Genomic DNA, 24610 nt, shown 5'->3' on the forward strand with positions numbered 1-24610 from the left:
ATGGAGGAACTGAGGTGTGGAAAAGCTGTTAACCATTCTGCTCACAGACCAAAGGGAGAAGAACAGAGAATTAGCAACTTTCTCTAACATATGGGTCCTGTTCTGATTCTCCGTAACATACTTCCACATCCCCAGCAACACAGTGGAAAAGGAGCCTAAACCCACTATAATGCTACTAAATACCCACTAGTGCTCATTTTCAAGAAAGCCATGGTACATTTCCTCAGCTGTAATTCATTCTTCTTCCCACACTTCAGAGAAAAGAGGTTTTATTAAGTGGCATTTTCAATTATGACAGACATGAATCCAGGAGAAAGGCCTGTACTTGCATTCAGCTTTTTAAAACACAAAATAGTGACTGGTGAGTACAAGTATTATACAGGAAATCAAGTCACTCAAACCCTCTTCATTGTGAAGAGGGTTGAGACCGGGAAGGTTCACAGAATGCTGAGAATGGGAAAAGGATCAAAAGCAATGTTCAAGGCATTCATGAACTGAACAAATAGGTGCTTTGAAGTCTATACTTTTGTTTTCCTCCCTTTACAAGTCTATACTATGATATGGAGATAAAAGCCAGTGTGTGTGTGGGGAAGGTCTTCACCAGTACTTTTTCTAAATTAAGTTCCACGGTTTTGTTTTTGTTAAAAAAAGTCATTTATAATTTAATACCGGTTTCAGGATTCTGAGATCCATGGTGCTGTTAACGTTGCACTTAATTGGCATTATCCATTTTTAAAAAGAAATTAAAAAGCAGCTCTGAACTTTGCTTCTGAGATGGAAGCACTGTCTCTGAACCAACAATGATTCCTGTCACTCTTGCTTTGCATCTTTCAAGGCCTGAAGTCTTTCTAAAAGGGGTGGATGGGAGTAATGCCACATTGAAAAGATCCAGTCAGAAACAGGGAATCCTAAATTATCTTTGTTTAACTTGATCAAAGCAGAATATAGGTCTTTAGCCTTCCCAAGCTCCTTGGCAAATGAGTCTGCTTGAAACTCAAATCGTCGGCTTAATACAGTCAAGCAAAATGAGAGAACCTGTGGAAAGAAACATATTAAAAATTATTTTTAAAATTCAGCCATCTACAAGTTCCTTACAGTATCAGTAAATACCACTGTATCTGCCTTCCCACATCCCACACATAACTGTGGCTGTAGAATGATCTCACTAAGGTTTATCCAGGCCACACCTGAAACTGGGAGTCTTACCCAACATGGAGCACTAAGCCTACTTATTAAAACAAGATACCAGATGGAGCCCCTAAAAACTTCAAATTCCCCCCCCCCCCAAGTAAAAATAAAATCATTATTTAAATAGGACAATATTTCAGCACCTGTGTCTTGAAAACAATTTACCTCATTGTAAGGTGAAAAAATGAACTGGAAAATAATCATCAAGCCTATCAGGGTAGGCTGGGTGTCATAGAAACCAAATGCAGCAAAGAGTTCTTTTCGACCAATTAACACAGCAAACAGGAAGAAGCAGAGGAAGGAATTCATCTAGAGAAAGGAAACAACATTCTTGATTAAGATGAGTTTTTCATCTAAGTCTAAAGCATGACCTATTCATATTAGATTTGGATAGAAACACCACTGAAAAAAGCCTAAATAGATTACTTTAGAACTAATATACAAAAAGGAACAAACAGCTGGCCTTTACCTGCTTTCTGTAAATGCATTCAGTAAAGAAACACTATTTTCTGTCAGTGAGCTAAAAAAAAAAAAAGTCTAAGTAGCAAAGGAAGATGAAAAGGCAAGAAGACAAGGTAAGTGAGGAGGGAGTACGGGGTAGAATCCAACTCCTTGGAATTAAGCATAGGTTCCAAAAAGTTTAAAATCAAACAAAATGTGTCTGTGCTGTGTCATACTTCTATTCCTGGAAACAATCTACACTTCCATCTAAGCCATGTGTCCCTGTGTACAAGCACTGTGCTTGCCTGGCTTTTCAGAGGCAAGAGGCAGGACCATGCCTTACCAAGTTTTCTACAGAAGATGATTAGTATCTTTTCAATCCATTCAACTGGCTGTTTGGTCTTTTTAGAGTAATGTGGAAGGTGCCAGAATATTGTTTGTTATTGCAACACGAGACAGAAGAGGGACAGCTATGACAGCAAACAAACAACAGAAAAAGTAGAAGACATTGCAGAAGAATCTGTGAAAATTTCTGGAAGTGAAGATAAAATCTACCTATTACAGTAAAATCATAGTACCTAGAAAGTGGATCCAAAGACAAAAGTTACATGAGTTAGAGTGGCAAAAGCATCACAATAGTTGCTATTTAGTAGGGATCAACACTGATGTCAGAAGTTAGAAGGTAATTCTGTTAAAGCAGAAAACAAGGAGGACCTCACTGAAGTGTTCAGTTGCACGGATAAGAAAAAGCCGGTGTGGAAACAGAATGAGAGAGATTTTCTTAAACAGGAGCTTGATAGTGATGTTTACAGCCTAAAAAGCTTGTGAATAGCCTTAGAAAAAGAAGAGAACAACACTCCTGGAATGGTGCACACATCTCAAGAAAGACATGATCAGAGTTATAGAAGGTGCATAGAAGGGGAGCTAAGAAAAACAAAAAAACCAAAAGGCTGGGAACTTGGGAGAAAAGAAGGGTGAATGATACCTGGAACAACATAGATCTACACCAAAGCATCCAGTAGACTGCTGATAGTAATTTAACAGAAGACACATAGCTGTGCCTTGCAAATAAAAGAATTTGAAGTAGGAGGTTTGGGGGAAGAATTCCCTTGTATAGTGCAATGCCCAAAGGCATATGCATGAGTAAACAGACCATCAGGTTCCTTTTCTTCAAAGGTGAGGCTGGGCCATCTCTAGAGATTGCTTCAGTGTTCACCCCCATTTGAGCATGCGCCAAGAATGGCACAAATAAAGTTATTTACTAATAATCAATCCACAAGGTATGAGAATACAATATAAATAAGAATACCCTCCTGTGTGAGATTTCATAATCCTCAATAGCATTTCTTCTCAGCTCTCCAAAGAACAAGACTGATAGAAAGTCTCAGACACGCAGCTTTCTTCGAGATAATGACAAATACCTAAACAAATGCAGGCTGGGAGACAGGATACATCCAATCCTATCCCTAGTACAGGGATGGAAATAGACCTTCAGAGAAGGCCCTGAGATGCAAACAGACATGGAAGAAGTGTTACAGAGCAAGAAAAATGTGCCCCAACTTCAGAATGCTTCTGAGATGAATTAAAATTGGCAGCAGACATACTTTCTTAGATGCTTTCTACCAGCCAGATGGAGCAAGGAGGGGACAGAAAGGCTGGTGCATGTTCCCTGTAGATACAGACACCCGCCCCCTGCCCCCCCCAACAAAAAACCCCAACTTTCCGTCACAGAGCATAAGTATGTTGTGTGACTATACACTTACAAATCTGGAAGCAGGTATTTGGAAACAGCAATAATTACAGAATGCTCTAGGAAAACCACCAGTTTATCATCACTTACCTGGCTGATGATAATATTTTTGACAGTGTGACCTAGTTTCCAGTGACCCAACTCATGACCAAGTACAGCCAGAACTTCTTCATTTTTACATCCTTGTTTCTTATTCTGACGGAGTAACAAAGCAGAAGTAGTATCAGGTATGGCTGAACACAACTGAGTAAACTTCTTATTTATTAGTTTGTTTTTTCCTAGGTCATTTAAGCATCCCTAGATCAGGCCATTCCCTTTTACCAGCAGATACACAGGTATAATTTCTTATAAACTTTTAAGTTCAACAAGATTTCTACCATGAGGTGGTGGTCTCTTATTTCTACATATGCAGACATGCCTATGCAAACCTGGAAGAACGCTGGAGAGATGCGCCTTCCAAACTCTCTCCTACCATCCCTTGATCCCATCCTGTTTCTTTACTCAAGAAAAGGCATTACAGTGGAAGCAGACATTCAGAGGCACAGACTTTCAACAGAGAATTGAGAGCAAAGTCCTCTCCCTACTTCCTTCAACACTCAACATGTAGCCCTCCTCCCAAGGCACTACTGTTCCTTTAAAAACAAATGACAACATCCCAGTCCTCTGCAACAAAAACTATCATTAGGAAAGATGGACATCTGTGCCTCTGAAGGTACATTAGCAAGGCAGAAGCAAGCATGTGGGCTTGCGTACTGAGAACATAGCCAAAGAACCTTTTGAAATGGAACAAATGATTCGCATTATGACTAGATCAGGTTGAGCTCAAAATCCCCTCCCTCTCATCATCCACTTCTGCAGTATGCTATACCAAACCATGGATGAAGAGAATTCCACCACCAACATGGTTACAAGAAACAGAAGCTGGACTGAACAATAACCTATACATTGGCCTAACCCTAGGCTGCACGAGGTAATTCTTTCTTCTCAGAATTACTCCTTCAGGCTCTTCAGAAAGTATTCCATCAGTTTTAATCATTCCTACACTCTCCCAAAGCCACAAAAAGCTGTTACAGCAGACTCCTTATGTGCAGCTGCACATCAATGGAAAGGACAATGAAAAGCCATCATCCTGTTCTGGACTAGGGCAGGGGAGGATGCACATGTGGAATCTGTACATGTGTGCGCATGTGCATGCCTCTTGCACCAAAATTCTTGCGTGTAGTAAATGACACAAAAATGACACGCTGATAGTCAAAAGCATTTCATTCTAAGGAAAGCTTCAGTGTGGCAGTCCCAAGAGAAGGAACAGGAGCTAAAACCCTGAACAGGTCCCTTATTCAAACAATTACAAGGAAGGCCTATTTTTTACATGCAGGGAACAAATGTTTTGCTGAAGCCCCTGAGGATTTCTATGGTCTCTTTGGTGCTATCTGCAGCACTCACACAGCCCCAGAAATTCCAATAACCAGCTCAACTTTCATGTTGAAATCATTAGGTTTTGGGTTTTAGCATCTCGCTCAGGACCTTTAAAATGCATTCAGAAAACACAAGGGAATATCTCACCACAAAGTTAATGTAAATAGCATGATGAAAACCAAAGATTAACTCACTTTGGTTTTAGACTTTGTCTCTTCATTCTCGCCATCTTCTCCTGCTGGCTCTTTGTTCAATGCAGAATAATCTTCCAGGAGGGTGTCAAAGAGTACTATTCGCTTATTCTTGAAGAATCCATAGAAATAAGCATTGCTATGAGAAGAACGCTTAGAACCTAATGGGGAAAATTTACACTGAAGGCCATGATCTGAATAATCCCATGCACTAAAGACTATGCAATATTACATAGAACAGATTCTTCTAAAGGAATTCTCAAAGTCCCCAAATGAACAGTAGACAAACTCAAGCAAATGAGTTTGCAGGTTGAAGCGTATTTTAAAATGATGTAAGTAATGATGATCTCATTTACTGACTCCAATAGAGAAATAATTTTCATCTGTAACATGTAATCACTAAAAACAAGAGCAGTCTTGTGAAGATTTAATATCCAGAAGAAAAGCACTTTCTATTGCAATTTCAAGTTCCGAGTGGAAAGAGCATTCTACATAGAACGCCTGCTGCCCTCCTGGCAAAGGGCCTGTGACGAATACGTTTAGAATTCTTTCAGTGTGCCAGCAAAGATGATTCAAAAAAGGTAAGGATGAAGATGTTAGATAAGGAGAAGATAAAGGGATGAACTACAGACATCAGGCAGTCCCTCAATATTATTTTTGTTAGAGATAGGCAATTTTTTACAGCTACTTTTACCTAGATCAGGTGAATCATGGACTGTTTCTACTATCAATATACTTGGGGCCAACAAACTCATCTCTTTCCATAGAACATGGACTGTTTCAGTTGATTAAAAAGCTGTCTAGATCAAAGCAGCTATTAAAACTTTGCCTGTTTTTTGCCTGTGATTAGGAGCTGTTGCAACATCAGGACTGAAAGAGGTCTCTGAGAGAAGTGGATTGCTCTGTTTTTTGCAGCAAAAGATACTTCAAGTCGAGGGTGTTTGCCTTCAACTCTTACTATAAATGTACGAGCTGCATAAACTCCTTAGGGCACAAAATATCCATTGTTACATTGCAAGCCAACCCATGGTATGGTCATGGTAACCTTCAGCACCAAACCAAGACAGATAACAGAGGAAGAGGCTGGTCAGAGTATGAAGCCTCAGCATCCAGTCCCTTCTCAGTGAAGTAATCTGGACAGCCACAGGATAGCAATGTTCCCTTTCATCTGTGTATCATAAAAAACTTCATCCTCCACTAAGTGTTAGTAGAGAATGAACCTTTGTAATCTGCCTGTTACAGAATGAACCCTGAAATTAAAGGACTTGGTTGCACATGTTACTAAGAAGTCAGTTCTGGAGTGGGAACATCCAAGACAGAATGCAGAAAAACACCGGCAAAAAGATGTTCACACATCTCAGAAGGGAATGGTGCTGGCTCAATGCTCTTAAAGACACGAGTAAAGAAAATGCGGGTTTGGCAGCCTTCCTCCACCGCAGATCACTGCTACTAAATGCAGACATGCTGAAGAAGCCAATGCAGTAGTATACTACACAGGTGCCAGAGTACCAACAATTGGCTCATAGGACTTTCACCATAGTTAAAAGCCAGCTGTGCATATGGGAAAAACTTAGTATTTGGCAAGCCTCTACACTGACTCAAGCTTGAAAAGCTTCAACTTCACTAGGAGAGGCATTTCTTGGGCCCCAAGTATATCAATAGCAGCAGTTCCCAGCTGCACTGAGGCAGAGCACTGGATGGATTTGGCCAGCCCAAGGTTTTGAAAGCCACAGCTCCCAGGCTAGAGAAAGCCTTCATCACCCTCTCTTACAGCAAAATTCTACCATTTCAGCTCTTTATGCCATCTCATGCTGCTTTCACCAAGGCAATAAAAACACCTCTGATCCTCACAGGTGGGGCACAAAACCAAAACAAAATTTGGGAAAGTCCCTGAAATCAAGTTCAGAAGGGAATAAAATGAGGAACAGTGGAAATGGCAAACAGTAAAATGCTCCATGAACATGGAAGTGGAGAGGAAGTGACATGGCAGCTGGCATGCTCCATGTTACAATCCATGACCTGAGAAAAGAGGATGAGACATTCATTACTATAAAGTGAAAAAATTAGTCTCACATAGAAGGCGTGAGTCCATCCAGCCATACCGTAAGAAACCATCCACGTTAACACTCTAAGAAGGAACAGGTTTTTTTAACTTTCATAACTTTTTCAATTGTTTCACCAAGAATTTGAGACAATTAATGCTAAACTGAGACGAGAAATGATAAAACAAACCCTTTTCCCTCTGGTTTAAAGTTCTAAAATTGGAATCTTGATTGGTGCTTCCATTTCTGACTGTGCTATGTATTTCCATTCCACAGAGCCAAAGCAATGATTCCAACAAGATGCTGAGTTAAGGCTGTACATTCAGCTTCACTTTTCTAACCTCAAGGCAAAAAAAGGAAAATGGTACAGAAATTGACGAGCATTACAATAGCTGAGGAATATAAGCAACTGCCCTACTACAGCATCTGCAACTGCCCTACTACAGCATCTGCAATCAAAGCTAAAAATAAACAAATTCAAAATTACAAAGTCTTTTTATTAAAAAAAAAAAATCTCACCTTCAACAACATACACCTTAGTCAATGGGAAGTCAATGCTCTTTGCCATTGTTTCAATTTGTTGCTTGAGCTCTCCCTCAGGAAGTGGAATGAATTTATCAAACAAAGGTGCAATATAATCTGCATAGATTGTAACAAGCACCTGCAAACACATACAGATATTATTAACAAGGCATACAAATGTGTGTTTAGTACTAAAGGTGGAGCATGAGTAAGTACGAAAAGAGGGCACAATTTCAGAAAAAACCACTTGATAAAGCAGTGTCCTGTATGATCTGTAGCAAGGCTCTCTATGGGTCATTCCCTCTACGGAGACAACTACTGACAGTCAGCAATTCAACAACAAGATGGGGGTGGGGGCAGGTTAATCTACAGTCCTCAACAGAATTAGTGTAAATAGTGCTTTTGCTCTGACAGTTCATCAAGCCCCAGAAGGCAAAACTACTATGACAGCTGGGAGCAGTGGTCTTATCAGTGACAGGCTGTCACTTTCACTCACTTCACCGATACTGGAAAGCTCTCAAGTGTTTCATAATGAACAGCAGAGATGACTGAACCAGGAGACAGTCCAGCTTCTTCAAATTCTTACTAACTTGCAAAGCCACAGTCTAAAACAGGGAAAAAATTCACATCCCCTATTTTCTTTCCGTTCTCCCAGTTGTATGCAGGGCTAAGGAACTGCCTGATGCCTCTGGTCCACAATGATTAACAGCCATGTCCCAAAAAATCACTACAATGCACCTGCATCTCTTCAAACTGGCAGCAGATGCAGCCCAGATGAGAAAGCCAGGGCTGGAATAACACTGTGATGGGAGGGAAAGCTGAACTCCCTTCCCTCACACTCTGGACCTTCACAAAGTGATTTTGATCTATTTATTTTAAAGAAAAGGACTGGAGAAAAGTTTAAATTCTGGTTAGCAAAAAAGGAACAGGACATGAGAGGCAAATGGACATCAACATTAACTTTGAAGTTATCTTGACAGTTTTTCTTCCACTGAAAACAAGTACCTTGACTTCTGAAAGTATCCGCACTGTTGAAAAAATCCAATGTAATCTAAAACTATGGAAACTGACTTTTCCAAAGTCATAGCAAGACAGGGCATCAATATGAAACACCACTAGAAAATAAAAGTTATTTTCATTACTGTAACTGTTAAGACAAGGGTTTAAACCCCTGCAGGTATTTTGCAGCAAGTGTAGGAGTGTATTTTATAGAGCAGAAATAAGCTGTCTGTTTCAGTCCAGACAAGTGTCTTCAGACCATGTAGTATGCATGGACTACTTTTAAGTTTTTATCTCTGATCTTTGTGCAATCCCTTGACATCAGCAGGCAAGATAGGTAGAAGGATGCAACTCTAAGTATAATTACAGAGTTATGGAATGTGATTACAATTTTTCCCTAAAACAAACGCTAAAGGGTAAATCTGACACCTCTTAAGGTTATTTTGCATGTCAAAGACATGTTCAAATCTACACATTAAGGCCTCAAACCATGATCAACACCCTGTTAGGCTGCAGCGACACTGCAAGACACCAGAAAAGCACCAATTGTCTGGGCATGTACTTTAATCCTCAGGAAAAAAATGGGGGGGGGGGAAGTGAGTCTATCCATCTTGCTACATAATCTTTCAGTACAGCAGTCTGTAGCTCTGACAAGACATGTTTTATTTTCTAGCTTTTGTTGTGTAAAAGATAGGCTAACCCCTGCTTTATCAGTTTCTGAAGTATATGTAAAATGTCAAGAAAAAAAATCTACATGGACAGCTCAATTGGAAGGGGCATGCAAAGCAAAAATAAAATACTAGTTTGTGATAGGAAAGTGACAGAGAAAGAAATGTGGTATCAGTTGAGTATGTTCTTGTTCTCACCTTGAAATTTAATGTTAGGTACTACTCACCTACATCTCTTCTTTCTACTAAACTTGCTTGATAAAGACTATAAAATGGACATTCAGAAAGTTTCTCATATGAGATCATACAACATTTTTTTACAATATATATTTTAAAGATAAGATGGCAAGAATAAAAACAGCCAATGACTGGTATAAAGGAAGCTAAGGAAAATTTTTTCACTTTCGGTGAATAAACGAGTGCAGGCCATTTCAGAAAATCCTGTATCTTTCAATCCTGAAAGTACCAATTCCTTTAAAATTTCAGCTTAATCCTTCCATGAAAAAGCAAGTTTTTAAGGCCTTTAAGACTAAAGACTCAAAATATGAACTGGGTATCACATGAGGAACTAATATCTCCCCAATTTTACCAATAATAAGGCTACACTAGAATAATCTGTAAGGACTGTTTCACTCACGTTGACAGAGCAGTAGCTCAAACGCTGAATTATGATTTAAGAGAGTAGTGCTGATCAAAGCTTGAAAGAAAAAGAACAATTCTTTAAGAATATCAGACTCCTGATCAGAGTCTGCACAAAGCTTTCTCTTAACAGTCATTTCAATACACATGAACTCACATTTTTGAGACCTAACACTATGATTTTTCAGAATACAGAGACAAAAAAAGGGAAGATGTCAGAGCATAAGGACACCAGAAGTACAGAAAGCAGGAGCCAGCACAACAAAACAACAGGAAACACTGTATAATTAAGCCAACAAACAAAAAAAAGCTTGAAAGAACTCAAAGTAGCAATTGTAAGCTAGACTTACCACCTAAATGGGGCACTTCTGCTACTATACTACTGTCATGGAGTTCCTCAGAAACACGTAGCTGGTAACTGCACTATGCCAGAATTAGTGGCCATACAGAAATCTGCTAATCCACACAGGTTTTACTTCACTTACACGTTAAGCATCAATGAAGCAAAAATACAAGTAAGCAACAAATACAACCCAGATAATGAGATCTGTATCCCTTAAAAACAGGATTATGAAAATACTTTGCAGTCAAGATTTAAACTGAGCCACAATTCCTTCCATGTTGCCATGTCTTGAGAAAGTCAATGCAGCTGTTGGATATCCAAGTGGGAAATCAGATTTTCCTGCATTAATTGCAATGGCCTCCCATGTAGCATTATGATCACATTTTGTACAAATGCAGCCTGTGCTTTAGAAAGGAAGCTGACAAATTGAAAGTCCAAAAAAAGCTATAAAAGTGATCTGAATCTAGAAGCAGTGGTGAGAAGGAAATGAAAAAAAAATAAAAAGCAACACTTAAGTCATGAAAGAGAAGCTTAAGAAAGAAAACAATCATCATTTCCTACCCCGGTATTCCTAAAAATTTTCTTGATGATGCACTGCAGTTCAACCACAAAGTCTGAACTTAACACAAGAATTAGGGATAGATTGACCCAAATTTATTGTTAGGCTAACATGGCAGGCTTTATTACATTACTGTAACGTAGTAATTCTTTTACTTGTTAAGGTGCTCTTTTAATCTAAAAATGAATGAATATACACAACGGTACTTCTGTAATTTCTTCCTTGGGTGAGCAATGGTTAGTATGTTGAGCAAAAAGACAGTAGAGCACAATGTCAAAATAGAAAAAATAAAAATACAGACCTTGAAGCTTATATTAACAATAGAAAACATCAAATCCTTATGATGTATACAAAAAGATCCTTTTAATATAAGCCCTAAAAATGTCATTTACCAATTCAGTGTATAAAAGCAGCTATATAAGCAGAAGCAGAAATGGAAAATTGCTACTAATCTCAATACAAAGCAATGCAATTGAGAATTGGTGTTTGATAACCTGCAAGAAAAGCCCAATGGAAACATTACCGACCAAAGCACATTCTGCCTTGTCTTACCAATCTGCTGGCAGTTGTCCTTGTGCCCTTTCTTATTTAAGAAAAAGGAAAACCTATCACCACATACTGCTGTATTTCCAGTATCTATTCTAAAGTTTTTGAATGTTTACTTTTCAGTTGATGAAGACACTCCAGTATTCGATAGATAAAATAGACGATATCACATTGATGTGGAAATTAACATGAGCTATTACTCCTGAACAAGTACACTGAGAGCAAGACACACTGTTAAAGTTTGTAGACACTAAAATTCCCAGGAGATTTAGATTTTTCTCCATTTTCTTTCAGTTATGTTTTTAAACCTCAGCACACTAAGCCATACAAGTAAGCTAGCATTTGGAAGAAACCCAGACATATTCTCATACTCACCAAGGAAACAACTAATGTAAAGAGCCAGGCGTAGATGAAGAAGTAGTCTCCCCCTATTTTAATAATGTAAAGCAGAAGGGATGTCACTGGTAACAGAATACACTGAGTCACGATAAACTTCTTGATAGCATCCTTAAAAAAAAATCCCAGCGTCTGTAAAGAAAGGATATCAGTGGTATTTTCAATGTAAATATTGATGTACCACAGTGGTTAATGAACAGATCCCTTCAGTGGATGCAGAGAAACAAAATAAGACAAATTGCAAAACAGCAATACCAATGTGATAAGGAGGAAATCAGTCAGTTAAGAAAAGGTGAAAGAACATTTTCACCTCCTCTCCCAGTAGCTGTGGCTCTTTACATCCACACGGACGCCAAGCCCAGGCAGATACATCCTTCCTTAGTAAGATATGACCCAAACCTTTATTTTGTGTTGCACATATATACTTTATTAAAGGAGGAAAGAAAAATTTAAGCTTATCTGTTCCTTAATTCTTTACCAATCTCTATCCTAGACATTATGGGATTTTTAGAGAATAGGAAACTCTTAAAGAAACATAGCTACTGTAAAGTATTTTGTCTTTGAAAAGTTGCCTCCATGCACCTTAACTTTCAGTTACCACTAAGCTGATTGTCTTAACTGAAAATATACAGAAGTCCTATTAAAGATTTTTGGATATATATTGGGCATTTTACTCCAAGCTTCCACTGACATGCAGTTACTACCCATGTAGCTGCCTCAGGTTTTAAAATTAGCATAACTTTAATAGAAACAATAGAAATTTCAAAGACCTCTATCTGAATGAATCTGACCTAGTGACACTACAACATGATTACACACCCAACTAGCTCTTTCAGGAATTGTTACTTCAGTACTTACAGCTACCTGCAAGGCACAGAATTAAGGGAGTTATTATGTAAAGATCCTTCCCAACAAGGTTGTATTAAAAAAGCCCACACTACATTAAAGATATGGAACTCGTTTGGAAAGAAAAAAAATGCTGGTGAAACAGAATGAAATAAAAACTAAGGATTTGGGGCAAGAATTTGGATAGATGCCTCAAACTTCCATAACTATTGGAAACACAAATCAGACACAAACCCACAATTTTAGACTATCCTTTACTTAGATATATTGACTCTGGTCACACAGTGAGCACTCTGGTGATACATTCTTGCTAAGCGACCATTAGTATCAGCAGTAACAAAATTGTATAGACACGTGCCCACACAAATGGACCACTCCAGAAGATACTGTTCCTTGCCTGTCTTTAATATTCCCAGGTGGGGTGGGCTACCTTTTCCAGCAAAACAGTTCTTAACTAGAAAAGCAAGACTTGTGGCTCTCATTCACACTAAGCAGTGGTCCTTTCCTGAAAATGCTATGGAGAAGCATGAAAGAAACTCTGTGGGTGATCCTGGACAAAGGAAAAAATTGTTTCTGTTTGATCAAGACTCTTAAACTGGTACAAGCCAGGAGAGAGAAAACAAAATACACAACAGTGTGTTCCTCCTTTATTACTTCCCCAGCTCAGCCAGAAAATGGCCTATTATATAGCTTTTTCATTTTTTAGCTTAGTAAACAGCTGAAGAAACAGTAACTTAATATAACCTGGAAGAACTCTTAACAGAAGCGTGCTGCCAGCCTGTTTCTACTTGGCTTTCTGAAACCAGTCAACTACAATCCATTTAGCTCAAGTTTTCATTTTAATTCTTTCTTTACTTCCAGCTCCACAATCTAGGAGGAGTAGAGCTATAAAATTGCATGGTGTCTTTCATCTTTGCCCCGCCTCTTTCCTGCTTTCTAAGGCAGATGTGACTTCAAGAGAAAATGTCATTTTAAGCAAGCCACTCCCATAGAAGAAAGAGTCTATCTGAAGATCATATGAAACCATATGGATTCTGCAAGCTCTCAAGACAGTTTTAAAGAAGCCTGAGCTGATAAGTTCAGTATTTGACCCTCCACTGCTTCTGCACAGAGGTAGGACCTGATCAAGTCAAGCTCTCCATCCATCAGCTAGTCTGCCAGTTTGCTCTAATTCTAGTGCTTTACAAGTCCCAACACTAACAGTCTTTGGACTTTTGTGTCCTGGACATAAAGGGCTTGCAGATCTGGCACCAAGATGGAACTTACTCCTCACTAAGGTAGGAGAGACATCCAAGGTGCAGGCCTGATGCGACTACTCAGGATCGACACAAAAGACAACAGTGAAGATTGCTATTGATGCATATTTAAGGATTCTGAATGTCAAAAGGATGTCTAGGTTAGACCAGGGCACAAGCACATTGCAAGAATTAGGACTTTGCCAGCCCTTTCAATTTTTGAGGAGTACAGAACAGAAATGATAGCCTGAGAACAAACAAAGTACATCAATTAGGTATTTCCCCAAGTAAAAGATTGCTTGACTCATGCTCTGGAAACATGGGAACATTCCTTCCTCCCTTGATAGGAGCAGGATGTTAAGCCTGCCAGTGTGCTCACTGTAAAGTCTGCAGAAGGGAATGGGATCTCCAGCACTATGGCTCAGAATCACCTAGGATATGAATGGCCATGCATGCTACCATTCTGACAACGAGTATGTACTCGCCGGTGAGAGAAGAGAGTGATTGTTAGAAGTTAGACATATGTTTTTACAAGCACAAGATTTTCTTATATGACTAGAGAGCTAAATGGAGTATAAAAAGAGCTCCGAGTTGGTCACAAGCTCAAAGCTTATGACTAACTAGAACAATCTTCAGATTTGTTTCCCAAAGACTGGAGCAGGAGCCGCCATTGGCACAGTATTCAAACATCGGGGACTGTAGGGGCAGAACCAAACAAGCCTTGCAGTTTCCTGGAATACACACAGATGTCAAGGCAAAACTGTGCAGTGAGAAGTTTCATAGTTCCCTGGAAAGAAAATAGTATACCACTAAATAATTGATGCAAATCAAAATAATACAGGATGTGTCAGGATCTACACACTTCTGTTTTAAAGATGATTGAGTGAGGGTGCAAACTGGATCATTGCACTTAGAGCTTTTTTTCTCATTTATTTTCTTACTTGTTTTATAAAAAAGGAATAAGAAACATCAATTTATCAATTTACCAGGAATATAATGAATTGAGAAACAAACTGATTCCACTTCTTTAGGTCTAGCTCAGTCTTCCTGCCTCCATAGAAATTGGAAGATGAAACTGGCAAATACCAGAGCATCTCTACCCTTATTAAAATCAGCCAAACCACTTTACCCCACATCTGCCACCCATCCAAATTTCATTCTACTGTAAAAAAAAAACCAAACCAAAACAAAAAAACAAAACACAAAACCCCAAACAACTGCCTAGTAGACTTGGAACAGAAAGTACTGTAGACAAAACTAGCTGGGTCCAAAAGCAGAAAACAAGTCTTATGCTCTGGCGTGAAATGGCTAGTGATGTGTCCCAGATTGAGGTTCCTCTCCCAAACAGAAAATCTGATCTCATGAGAAACTGATATTGAAACAGGTTGAACTAAGTTGGTGAGAGAAAAGCCAGGGCTGGAATTGAGTACCTAACAGACGTACAAATGAAGAGCTGAATTCTCTAATTTAGTAAAGGCTGATACAAGAAATCAATAAGGAAAACAGAATGAGGAGGAAAGTAATTTCTCAGTTTTGTTTCATCTATTCAGTGTCCATGAGTCAGAACTGCCCCTGTCAAGCAGTGATCCAGACTTCTCAGGAAGGGCATATGAAGGGCAAGGAATAGTCCATCCAAAAATGAACAGCTGAGGCATGAAATGTTCTTTGTTCCACTGCTAGAATACACACTTCTCTTTGCTCAGAAGCATGGGCTCACACAGAGACATTTTGGTGTGGCATGGGTACTTCTGCAACAGTCACAAACTGTCACTGCTCTTATTTTTATGCAATGCGAGTAGAAATGTTCCTAAAGCTAATTATCTTTGGCACAGATATGGACATATCAGTCCATCTAACCAACCAAACCTACTGAGGACATTAGGTCAGTATAAGTGCTATCTACAATACCTGTTGATTGAAGCCATGTTTCTCTTCTATGACAAACGTGTTATATAAACTCCATGGGAGACCAGTCACTGCACTGAAGAGTGTTGCAAGCAGCAGAAATACCAATGACTGAACAATCTAAAGAAAAATATAAAAATAAATCTGGTATTTACTGACTTGTACTAACATTAATATTCTGTGTGTTAAAAATTGATTTTATGTCAGTGGTTTAACTGAAACTGGTTAGAAGATGAAGCTAGATCAATTCACAGAAATAAGACTTTTGTGATGATTATATTACTGATCACTGGAATAGCTTACTATATTAAAGAAAGAAAAAAAAGTACACTGACGAAACAGATTTAAGTAAAAACTAAGGATTTGGGACAAGAATTTAGATAGATGCCTCATCCACAGCACAAAGACAACATAACCAGTAGCCTCAAATTTCTTACCTTTTTACTGTGCAGGAAGATCACATCTAGGATTAGTAAAAAGACAACACCCAAACAAAAAGCCCCCAAAACCCCAACCCACCATCTCATTTGACTCACGTAACTTTGAGACTTTTATGTTTTTATCATTTTAGGCTATTTTAATTAGTAAGCTAATTTAAAAGTCACATACCGTTATCAGTTCTCAGACTCACCTAATCATTGTGTTCATCAGAAAATATCTGTTATTTTTACTATATTGTACCCACTTTAAGTAAATGCAAGCTTAAAAATAAAAAATATTATAACAGTGTAGTTCACAGACCAAATATTTTCACTAAAATTTAAAGACTGCTTACCTCATATTCTGGTCCAAACCCAGCACGACCAGAGATCTGACCAGACAGATTCCAAAGAAAAGGAATTCCTCCACAGAGCAGAATCATCTTGAAAACAAAAATACACATCACAGAGGCAATATGAAACAGACCGTCATGTTATTCTACTAAAATTTCAGCATGATAAAGACCTTTTAAGGGTGAATGAGAAAAGTTTTATAATTAGGCTTTTTGTCCCCCTCTGATCTTAGCAGTGCATAAAGAAAGCCTAGAATATTTGGCAATGGTTCATTTTACTTTACAGAAGTAGAGATCAGGTTAAGCTTTTTTTTTTGCCTGGGAAATACTAGCATACTTCCAAGCCTATTTACTGTAGACTTTGCTGCTACATTGGCTCAGACATGAGGTATATTTTTCAGAAGACCTTAAAACTCATTTGCCCTAGGGTTGTAGAACATACCATCTCTAGGAGGGGTATGCGAAATTCAGCAACTTGACTGCACTGGGACAAACTTGCCTGCATTCCACATTGCCTACCAAGAGAAAGGCATTCAGAATAAGGTCGTAATTTCACTTTCAGTATTAGTGCTGCTTCAACCATTTTAAGAAAGCTTCATGCACTCTTTCTTGTGCCTGCCTCACCACATCTCCTCGTGCCTGTCTCCTGGCATACAGGTTGCCAAGGAACAGGGAGTGGACTACTTGGGACACACCATCATCAAAGAAATGCTTGAGACAGAGCTACTAAGCAAGTGCTAACTGTAGTTCAGGGCAGGGTCTGGTAGTGTTTGTTAAACAGCTTGACTTCTAAATGTTTCACATTTACTTTCTTAGCAAGTGATGCATCACTATGTATATAAAAATCAATCTTCAAGTAGGAAGCCTTCCAGTATGGACAGTACCAGATTTTTATTTACTTATTTATTTTTAAAAGGCTTACTTTTTTATAACCTAAATATCAGGGTGCATTCTGAGTGTCAGCAGGAGATGGAAAGGACCAAAGCAAGCTTGTTTCTCCTTTGCTGGCTACCTCTAAGTTTCAGAGCTGGAAATCCCAGAAGTACCAAGCCCCGAACAAAGACAGCTATTAGCATGATGTTGATACTACTTATTAGTTAAAAAGAAACCCACATAATTAATGGCTGAAATAAATCAAAGCATACTAGTAATTCCAACACAGCATCTCCCCTCCAATTAACTTCCTAGGTTAATGAATCATATTTCTGCCTACTAAAAGCAAAATGTTGCAAACCTCATATAATTTCATCAACTTTGGCCACTACGGCCTCTTTCAAGTTCAGGCAGTCCCCAAAGCCAATAAAGGATGCAGTTTATGATTTAAGGAAGTGGCAAATCCAGACCGTAGAGGCCACCTCACTGAGCTCTGCTGGAATCTGATAATCCCAGGACAGATTCTGAGAAATGGACACAGCTCAACATCACAGAATGGAGTAAGTCACCCTCGTGTAGAGAAGCAGCTGCACATACCCTACACACCAGGGGTATCAGCCCGATTGTAGAATAGAATCATAGAATCATTTAGGTTGGAAAAGACCCTTAAGATCATCAAGTCCAACCATGAACCTAACACTGCCAAGTCCACCACTAAACCATGTCCCCAAGCACCACATCCACACATCTTTGAAATACCTCCAGGGATGGCGATTCGACCACTTCCCTGGGCAGCCTGTTCCAGTGCTTGACAACACTTTTGGTGAAGAAATTTTTCCTAATATCCAATGTAAGCCTCCCCTGGCACAACTTGAGGCCATTTACTCTCATCCTATTGCTTCTTACTAGGGAGAAAAGACCAATACCCACCTCACTACAACCTCCAGCCTCACCAATGCCGAGTACAGGGGAACAATCACTTCCTTGCTCCTGCTGGCCACACAACTTCTGATACAAGCCAGGATGCTATTGGCCTTCTTGGCCACCTGGGCACACTGCTGATTCATATTCAGCTGGCTGTCGACCAACACCCCCAGGCCCTTTTCCACCAGTCAACCTTCCAGCTACTCTTCCCCAAGCCTGTAGAGCTGCATGGGGTTGTTGCGATCCAAGTGCAGGACCCGGCACTAAGCCTTGTTGAACTTCATACAATTTGCCCTGGGAATGAGGAATGTATGAACAAGCTGCCTGAAATGTAACAAGCAATAATAGCCTTACTTACAACCATACCATTGCTGCAGCCTTCAGACCAGAGGTTATTTTCCCTATTAGGAGATACGCAGCAGCCATGACAGCATAAGGGTATGCAGGAAAAGGTTCATACAGTATGTTTTCTTTTTATTAGGTTGATCACAGTAAGTGGAAAAAGCAGGCAGGTTTTTTTGGAAACACAAGCTCTTCTTCAAGTCTGAAGTGAAGCCAGCAGACTTCAGTACAACTGAGAACAAGTTCTCAAAACCTAGGAAGATGCATATCAAGTCTAGAGGTGTTAGCAGTAGCAGATGGAAGAAGATTAGAATGAGCTGGATACTCAGTGTCTCTGTTAAGTCCACTGTACACAGCTGGAAGTTTTCAATGTTTCACAAGCAATTATCTCAAAAAAATAAATCACCTTGGTTCTCTATCCCTACCATTTGGACTACTCTAAAGGTAATGACTACTTTATCACTCAGACTGCTCCAGCTGCTAAGTCAGCTCTGAACTTTATTCCAAGCTTGTATTATCTTTTCAGTGTATAGTTGCCATTACTGACCAGAAGCAGCTCTATATGCCTCCAAGACCGTCTATTTTTTTTAGACCAGTTAGTGCAGTTGGGAAAGTACGATTACCTAGATTTTTTTCTGATCTTTAAAACATACCAAAAAAAGGTACCATAAGGATGTGTTCCAACTCTGAATTTTCCAAGAAAACCTCTTGTCCTGGGATGACAATGGATTGGGGGGGGCAGGGGGGGGAAGTAGAATTTCCATTCAAGTGTAATTTTCCCTTTGCAGGAACAAAATAATCAGAGAAACCTGAGGGTGTGCTTTCCTAGGGAGAAGGGAACATAAGAAGTGTGTTAACAAGGAACAAAATTTTAAAGGACAGGAATTCTAAACACGAGGGCAGCAGAGAGGACTAGCTGTGGAGATTTTCCAAAGCTCACAGCTGGCTATGATATACTTCCCTCATTTCATTCCAAATGGGACCTGAGTGTTCAACCACAAACACAAATTTTGTGACTTTAACATAAAATTTGTTAAGGAAGCTCTACAAAACTCTTTCAAAAGTCCAGGGCAACGCTGCACAGAAGGAAGTGCCCAGCACCAGAGAAGTAATGTAAAATGGTCTACAGAACTCCATAAAGAAACCTGCTGCAGGGGAGACTGGTTATCAGGGATGCTATATGGTTGTAGATTATTTAGCTCTAGCTAAGCAAAACTTATATTAATGGAGCCATAACGAAGAAGTGAGATGTAGGAGCCACTGGACTTGCGTTACCTTGCTTCCACAAAGCTCTGCAACCTCTGTAGCAAATCTGCGAATGCAGGCAAAGCTTGGACATCTAATAGCTTGCAGGCCCATTAGCAACCCTCCTGGGACAGCTCACTCCCAGTCCCAAACTCAACAAGTTCTGGGATACAGAATCCCAAGCCCACAATCCATCAAGCCCAAGTAGGAACACTAACTTCTTGTTCAGAAGATGAAAATGACTGTCAGTACTAGTAGAACATGGGCATACAGTATCTCAGCTGACTGCTCTGAGACCTGCTTATTCAGACCAGTGCTTGCTTAATTAGCTGGGAGCTTTAACTCACATATTCCATGTTTTTTTCCTTGGCTTTTGTTCATCAGTGATACTGCAACACAAAAAGCAGAGCACCACAATCAATTCAATAGCAGCAGCAGCAGTTTGAGACACAACTCCTTCCCAGCTGTTTATAACCATCACAGCTGAAACAGTGGAACAACATAGAAGCTAAGATGCTTGACTTAGTAACAGGTTTTGACTGCTGCTTAGGAAGCACCACCATAAGCCTGGGTTTTGTGGCTCAGTTGTGGAAGACAGCTGGATGCAATAATTTCTTTAACAGACCAATCAGCTGCCAAAATCATTGTGGACCTGTTATTACAGTAACAGGGACAGAACAGAAAGAAAAGATCATGAGAGAAAGCAAAGTCTGTGCTTTTCCTACACAGGCACAATCACAGAATGGTTTGGATCAGAAGGGACCTTTGAAGATCACCTGGTCCAACCCCCCTCCCATGGGCAGAGATATCTTTCAATAGATCAGGTTGCTCAAAGCCCCATCCAGCCTGACCTTGAACACTTCCAATGACGGGGCATCCACAACTTCTCTGGGCAACCTGTTCCAGTGTCTCACCACCCTCATTGTAAAAAATTTCTTCCTTATGTCCAATCTACATCTATCCTTTTCCAGTTTGAAACTGTTGCTCCTTATCCTGTCACTACAGGCCTTGGTAAACAGTCTCTCTCCATCTTTTTTTTTATAAGCCTCCTTTAAGTATTGAAAGGTCACAATAAGGTCTCCTCGGAGCCTTTTCTTCTCCAGGCTGAACAACCCCAACTCTCCCAGTCTTTCTTCATAGAAGAGGTGTTCCTGCCCTCTGACCATTTCTGTGTCCCCCCCCTCTGGACCCACTCTAACAGGTCCATGTCTGTCTTGTACTAGACACCCCAGAGCTGGACACAGTACTCCAGGTGGGGTCTCATGAGAGCAGAGTAGACGGGGGAGAGTCACTTCCCTCCACCTGCTGGCCATGCTTCTTGTGATGTAGCACAGGGTACAGTTGGCTTTCTGGGCTGCAAGTGCACATTGCCAGCTCATATCCAATTTTTTGTCAACCAGTATCCCTAAGTCCTGCTCTGCAGGGCTGCTCTCAATTCATCCACCAGTCTGTACTGATACTGGGGACTGCCCAGATCCAGGTGCAGGATCTTGCACTTGGCCTTGCTGAACTTCATGAGATTTGCACGGGCCCACTCCTCAAGCCTGTCAAAGTCGCCCTGGATGGCATCCCTTCCCTCTTGCATACCAACTGCACCACTGAGCTTGGTGTCATCTGCAAACTTGCTGAGTGTGCACTCAATCCCACTATCTGTGCCACCGATGAAGATATTAAATAATATTTGTCCCAGTACAGATCCTTGAGGGACAACACTCCTTACTACTTGGACATTGAGCCATTGGCTATAACTCTTTGGACGTGGCCATCCAGACAGTTCTTTACCCATCTACCAGTCCATCTGTGAAACCCATATCTCTCCAATTTGGCGGCTGGAATGCTGCGGGGGACCATAACAATTGTAGGCCTGTGTGAAGATAAGCACTGACTGCTGATCAGCTCTTTGTTTTGCAGGGCACTAAATTCAGTGGCAAGAGAGGCTCGTTCTAATCACGTATTTTTTTTAAAAGCAACAAGGGAAGCTGTTTTGGCTAAAGCTCTTGAAATCAAAATAAAGCTTCAGAACCTTTTGACTTGTTGCACTTGCTAGGGGGTACTATCTCACCTCGTCCACTAATCCACTGTTGGGAGTATATCTTCATTTTTCAAATGAAATACTGCCTCTAAAGTCACTCAAAAACATAGAAGCTTTTCGAATTCACACAAAAATTGTCCTGAGTTTTTAGTGTACCAAAAAGCCCAACAAGAAGAATATAACAGCTATACTGACACGTGTAACAACATTTTTACAAGTTCATACAAAATGAAACAATGTACAGGTTAGGCTGCGCAAAACAGATTCGGAAATGCGAAAGTTAAGAGGGGTCACAGTTCTTAAGTACTGGTTTCACATCACAGTTATACAGTTACATGACTTTATACTATTTTACAATGACTCAGCACTGCATAGAGAAATTATGTGCTGTCTGAATAATCCCTTTTTATACAGCAAATACAGCCACAAACAAGAAACAAAGAACCCCAGGCCTTCCAAATTTCAGTGTTTGATGTAAGATGCCAGAATGCCAACAGTGCAGCTGCACAGGATCACTAAGAATCAAAGTATTTCACAGTTTAAGTACATGAAAAGTATCATATGAATGCTAGATCAGCTCAGGTACTTACGGTGCCCTCAACCTCTGAATACAGGCCTGACCAAAAGCTGAAAGTACTTTTGTCCAGCTGATACAGACGAGATTTTTCAAATGTTTCTGAATCCATAATCTGTCCTAATTCCTGTGGTACGTGCGTTGTTGTTCTATACACCCGTCTCTGAAAATTTGGAAAAGAAACTTAAAGTCTACATCCAATATTTTTAAGGAGATAAATAAGATGTAAAAGTCACATAACATAATCACATGGGCCACCACAGAAAGTAAAAAAATACCCAAACAACACACAAACCAAGAAATATTCCTAAATTCCTGTTTTCTATCAAGTTCCAAATATAAAACTGAAGCATAATTATTACATTATAACCCGAAACTGTCACCTACATATTAATTTATTTCCAATATAGTTACTAGATAAAGATCACACACACTCATTTTTCCACAGGATATGACTTACTGCACCACAATAACAACTAAGCAGAGTTTAAAACTAAACACTAGATCCTCCCATGAAAACCACACAACTTCACCAGAAAACGTATGTATGATGTGGCTGCATAAATGAGGTGCTATTTCATTTTTGGTAAAGAACTCACCACTTCTTTAAAATTTTTAAAGACTAAAAGTCCTTATTCCATCCACTGCCTTATCTCATTTCAGTATATTTATCCCTCCTCAAAGGAAGAGTTCTTACACTTTGTCACTTTAAGATACATTCTTCCTCTGACCGGAGTACTGGGCTGCAGTCTCACAGGCTGCTTAGCTGATCTAAAGGCTCACAAGTGGATGCAGCATTGCTTCCTGCCCTCCCAGCAGTGTTCTCCCCAGCTGTGCTGGGTCTGGCTGGGATGGAGTTAATTTTTTCATAGCAGCCTGCATGGTGGTATGCTTTGCATTTGTGGCCAAAGCAGTGTTGATAACACACCAGTGTTCTGGCTACTGCTAAACAGTGTCAAGGCTTTCTCTCTTCCCCAGTGAGCAGGCTGGGGGTGGACAAGAGGCTGGAAGGGGACACAGCCAGGACAGCTGACCTGAGCCCAGCAAAGGGATATTCCATGCTATATGTTATACTCAGCAATAAAAACTGAAGTAGAGGAAGAAGAAAGGGGAGGGGGAGAGGGTTTGACTTCCGAGGTGGCTGTTACTTCGGAGACTGGCCAGGCATCGGCCTGCTTGTGGGAGGTGGTGAGCAACTGCCTTTGGAGCCCTTGTGGGGGCTTTTTGCCTCCTCCTTCCTTCACTTTAATTAAACTGTCTCTACTTTGACCCATGAGTTTTCTCATTTTTGCTCTTCCTGCTCTCTTACCTGTCCCGGGGGAGGAGGACAGAGCTGCTGGGTAGGTGCTGGGCTGCTGGTTACCCCACCACACCCGCGCTTTTCAGATCCTTCTATGAACTCACTTAACTCGTTGATGTGACGGCGAGTGTCCCTGCCAGCCCGCTAAAACAAGCGCGGTACAGTGCCTTGGTTCATCTGAGGGAGTGCAGCCGGTCCACAGAAAAACAGCCGTGCTCCAGAGCAGGGGCAAGTGTGAGCAGACGCCGACGCCGAACGGGGCAGGACCCCGCTCGGCAGAGCTGCCGAGAGCTTCGCCATCCGGCGCTGAACCCCCAAGGGGCGCACAGACGGACGCGGCGGGCCCTTTCTCCCTCTCAGGCCGCTCTCACAGCCTGCCGGCGGCAAACCGCTTCCACCCACAGGTCGCGGGCGAGCAGGGCTGACACCGCGCCTCAGCCCCGCTGCCTCGGCCGGGACAGGGCCAAGCCCTCCCCAGGCAGGCGACAGACGAAGCTGAGCTCCGCGCCGCTCGGCCCCGGCCCCGGCCCCGGCCCCGGTCCCGGCCCCGCCGCGGGGCTGCGCCGCTCCGCGCCCGGACCGCCGCCCGCCGCCCCCCACGTGAGGCCGGGCCGGGCCCGGCACAGCCCGCAGCCCGGCACAGCCCGCGGCCCGGTGGCGCCTGTCCCCGCCAGAGCCCCCGCCAACCTGCCGGTGCGCCAAGAAGGCCTCCCAGAGGTAGACGGCCCAGGAGAAGAGCAGCACGGAGCAGAAGATGCGTTTCTCGGCCGGCAGCTCTGCCCACAGCTCCCCGGGCAGCGCCATGGCACGCGCCGCTCCCGCGCTTCCTCCCGCCGCCCGCGCTGCGGCGCCGCCTGGCGCC

At 41.1% G+C, this 24610-nt stretch overlaps 1 protein-coding gene across 4 annotated transcripts; it reads right to left on the bottom strand.

Annotated features, from left to right (window-relative positions):
* Nucleotides 1-252: 252 nt before the first annotated feature.
* On the bottom strand, nt 253-24610 carry ZMPSTE24 (zinc metallopeptidase STE24). Of its 4 annotated transcripts, none has more exons than XM_069803463.1 (10): nt 24436-24610; nt 22465-22611; nt 16462-16548; nt 15690-15806; nt 11680-11832; nt 7548-7689; nt 4990-5147; nt 3470-3574; nt 1354-1497; nt 253-1035 (listed from the first exon to the last, which is right to left on the bottom strand). In XM_069803463.1, exons 1-10 carry the CDS (start codon nt 24550-24552, stop codon nt 811-813), a joined length of 1395 nt encoding a protein of 464 aa, XP_069659564.1. In that variant the 5' UTR covers nt 24553-24610; the 3' UTR covers nt 253-810. The 4 variants fall into 4 exon arrangements, with proteins under 4 accessions (XP_069659564.1, XP_069659563.1, XP_069659566.1 ...); XM_069803462.1 differs by lacking the exon at nt 24436-24610 and adding an exon at nt 23597-23749; XM_069803465.1 differs by lacking the exon at nt 22465-22611 and having other exon boundaries at nt 24436-24603.

This window comes from Haliaeetus albicilla, chromosome 16 (genome assembly GCF_947461875.1).
Source record: "Haliaeetus albicilla chromosome 16, bHalAlb1.1, whole genome shotgun sequence".
Taxonomy (NCBI): domain Eukaryota; kingdom Metazoa; phylum Chordata; class Aves; order Accipitriformes; family Accipitridae; genus Haliaeetus; species Haliaeetus albicilla.

Coding starts and splice junctions, on each gene's coding strand:
- ZMPSTE24 (XM_069803462.1), bottom strand. CDS start 23,734: ATGAGAAAACTCATGGGTCAAAGTAGAGACAGTTTAATTAAAGTGAAG. Junction 7,690..11,679: donor TTACATTAGTTGTTTCCTTG/GTGAGTATGAGA, acceptor ATGTGTTTGCAG/GTGCTTGTTACAATCTATGC. Junction 1,036..1,353: donor TTTTTTCACCTTACAATGAG/GTAAATTGTTTT, acceptor TTCTTTCCACAG/GTTCTCTCATTTTGCTTGAC.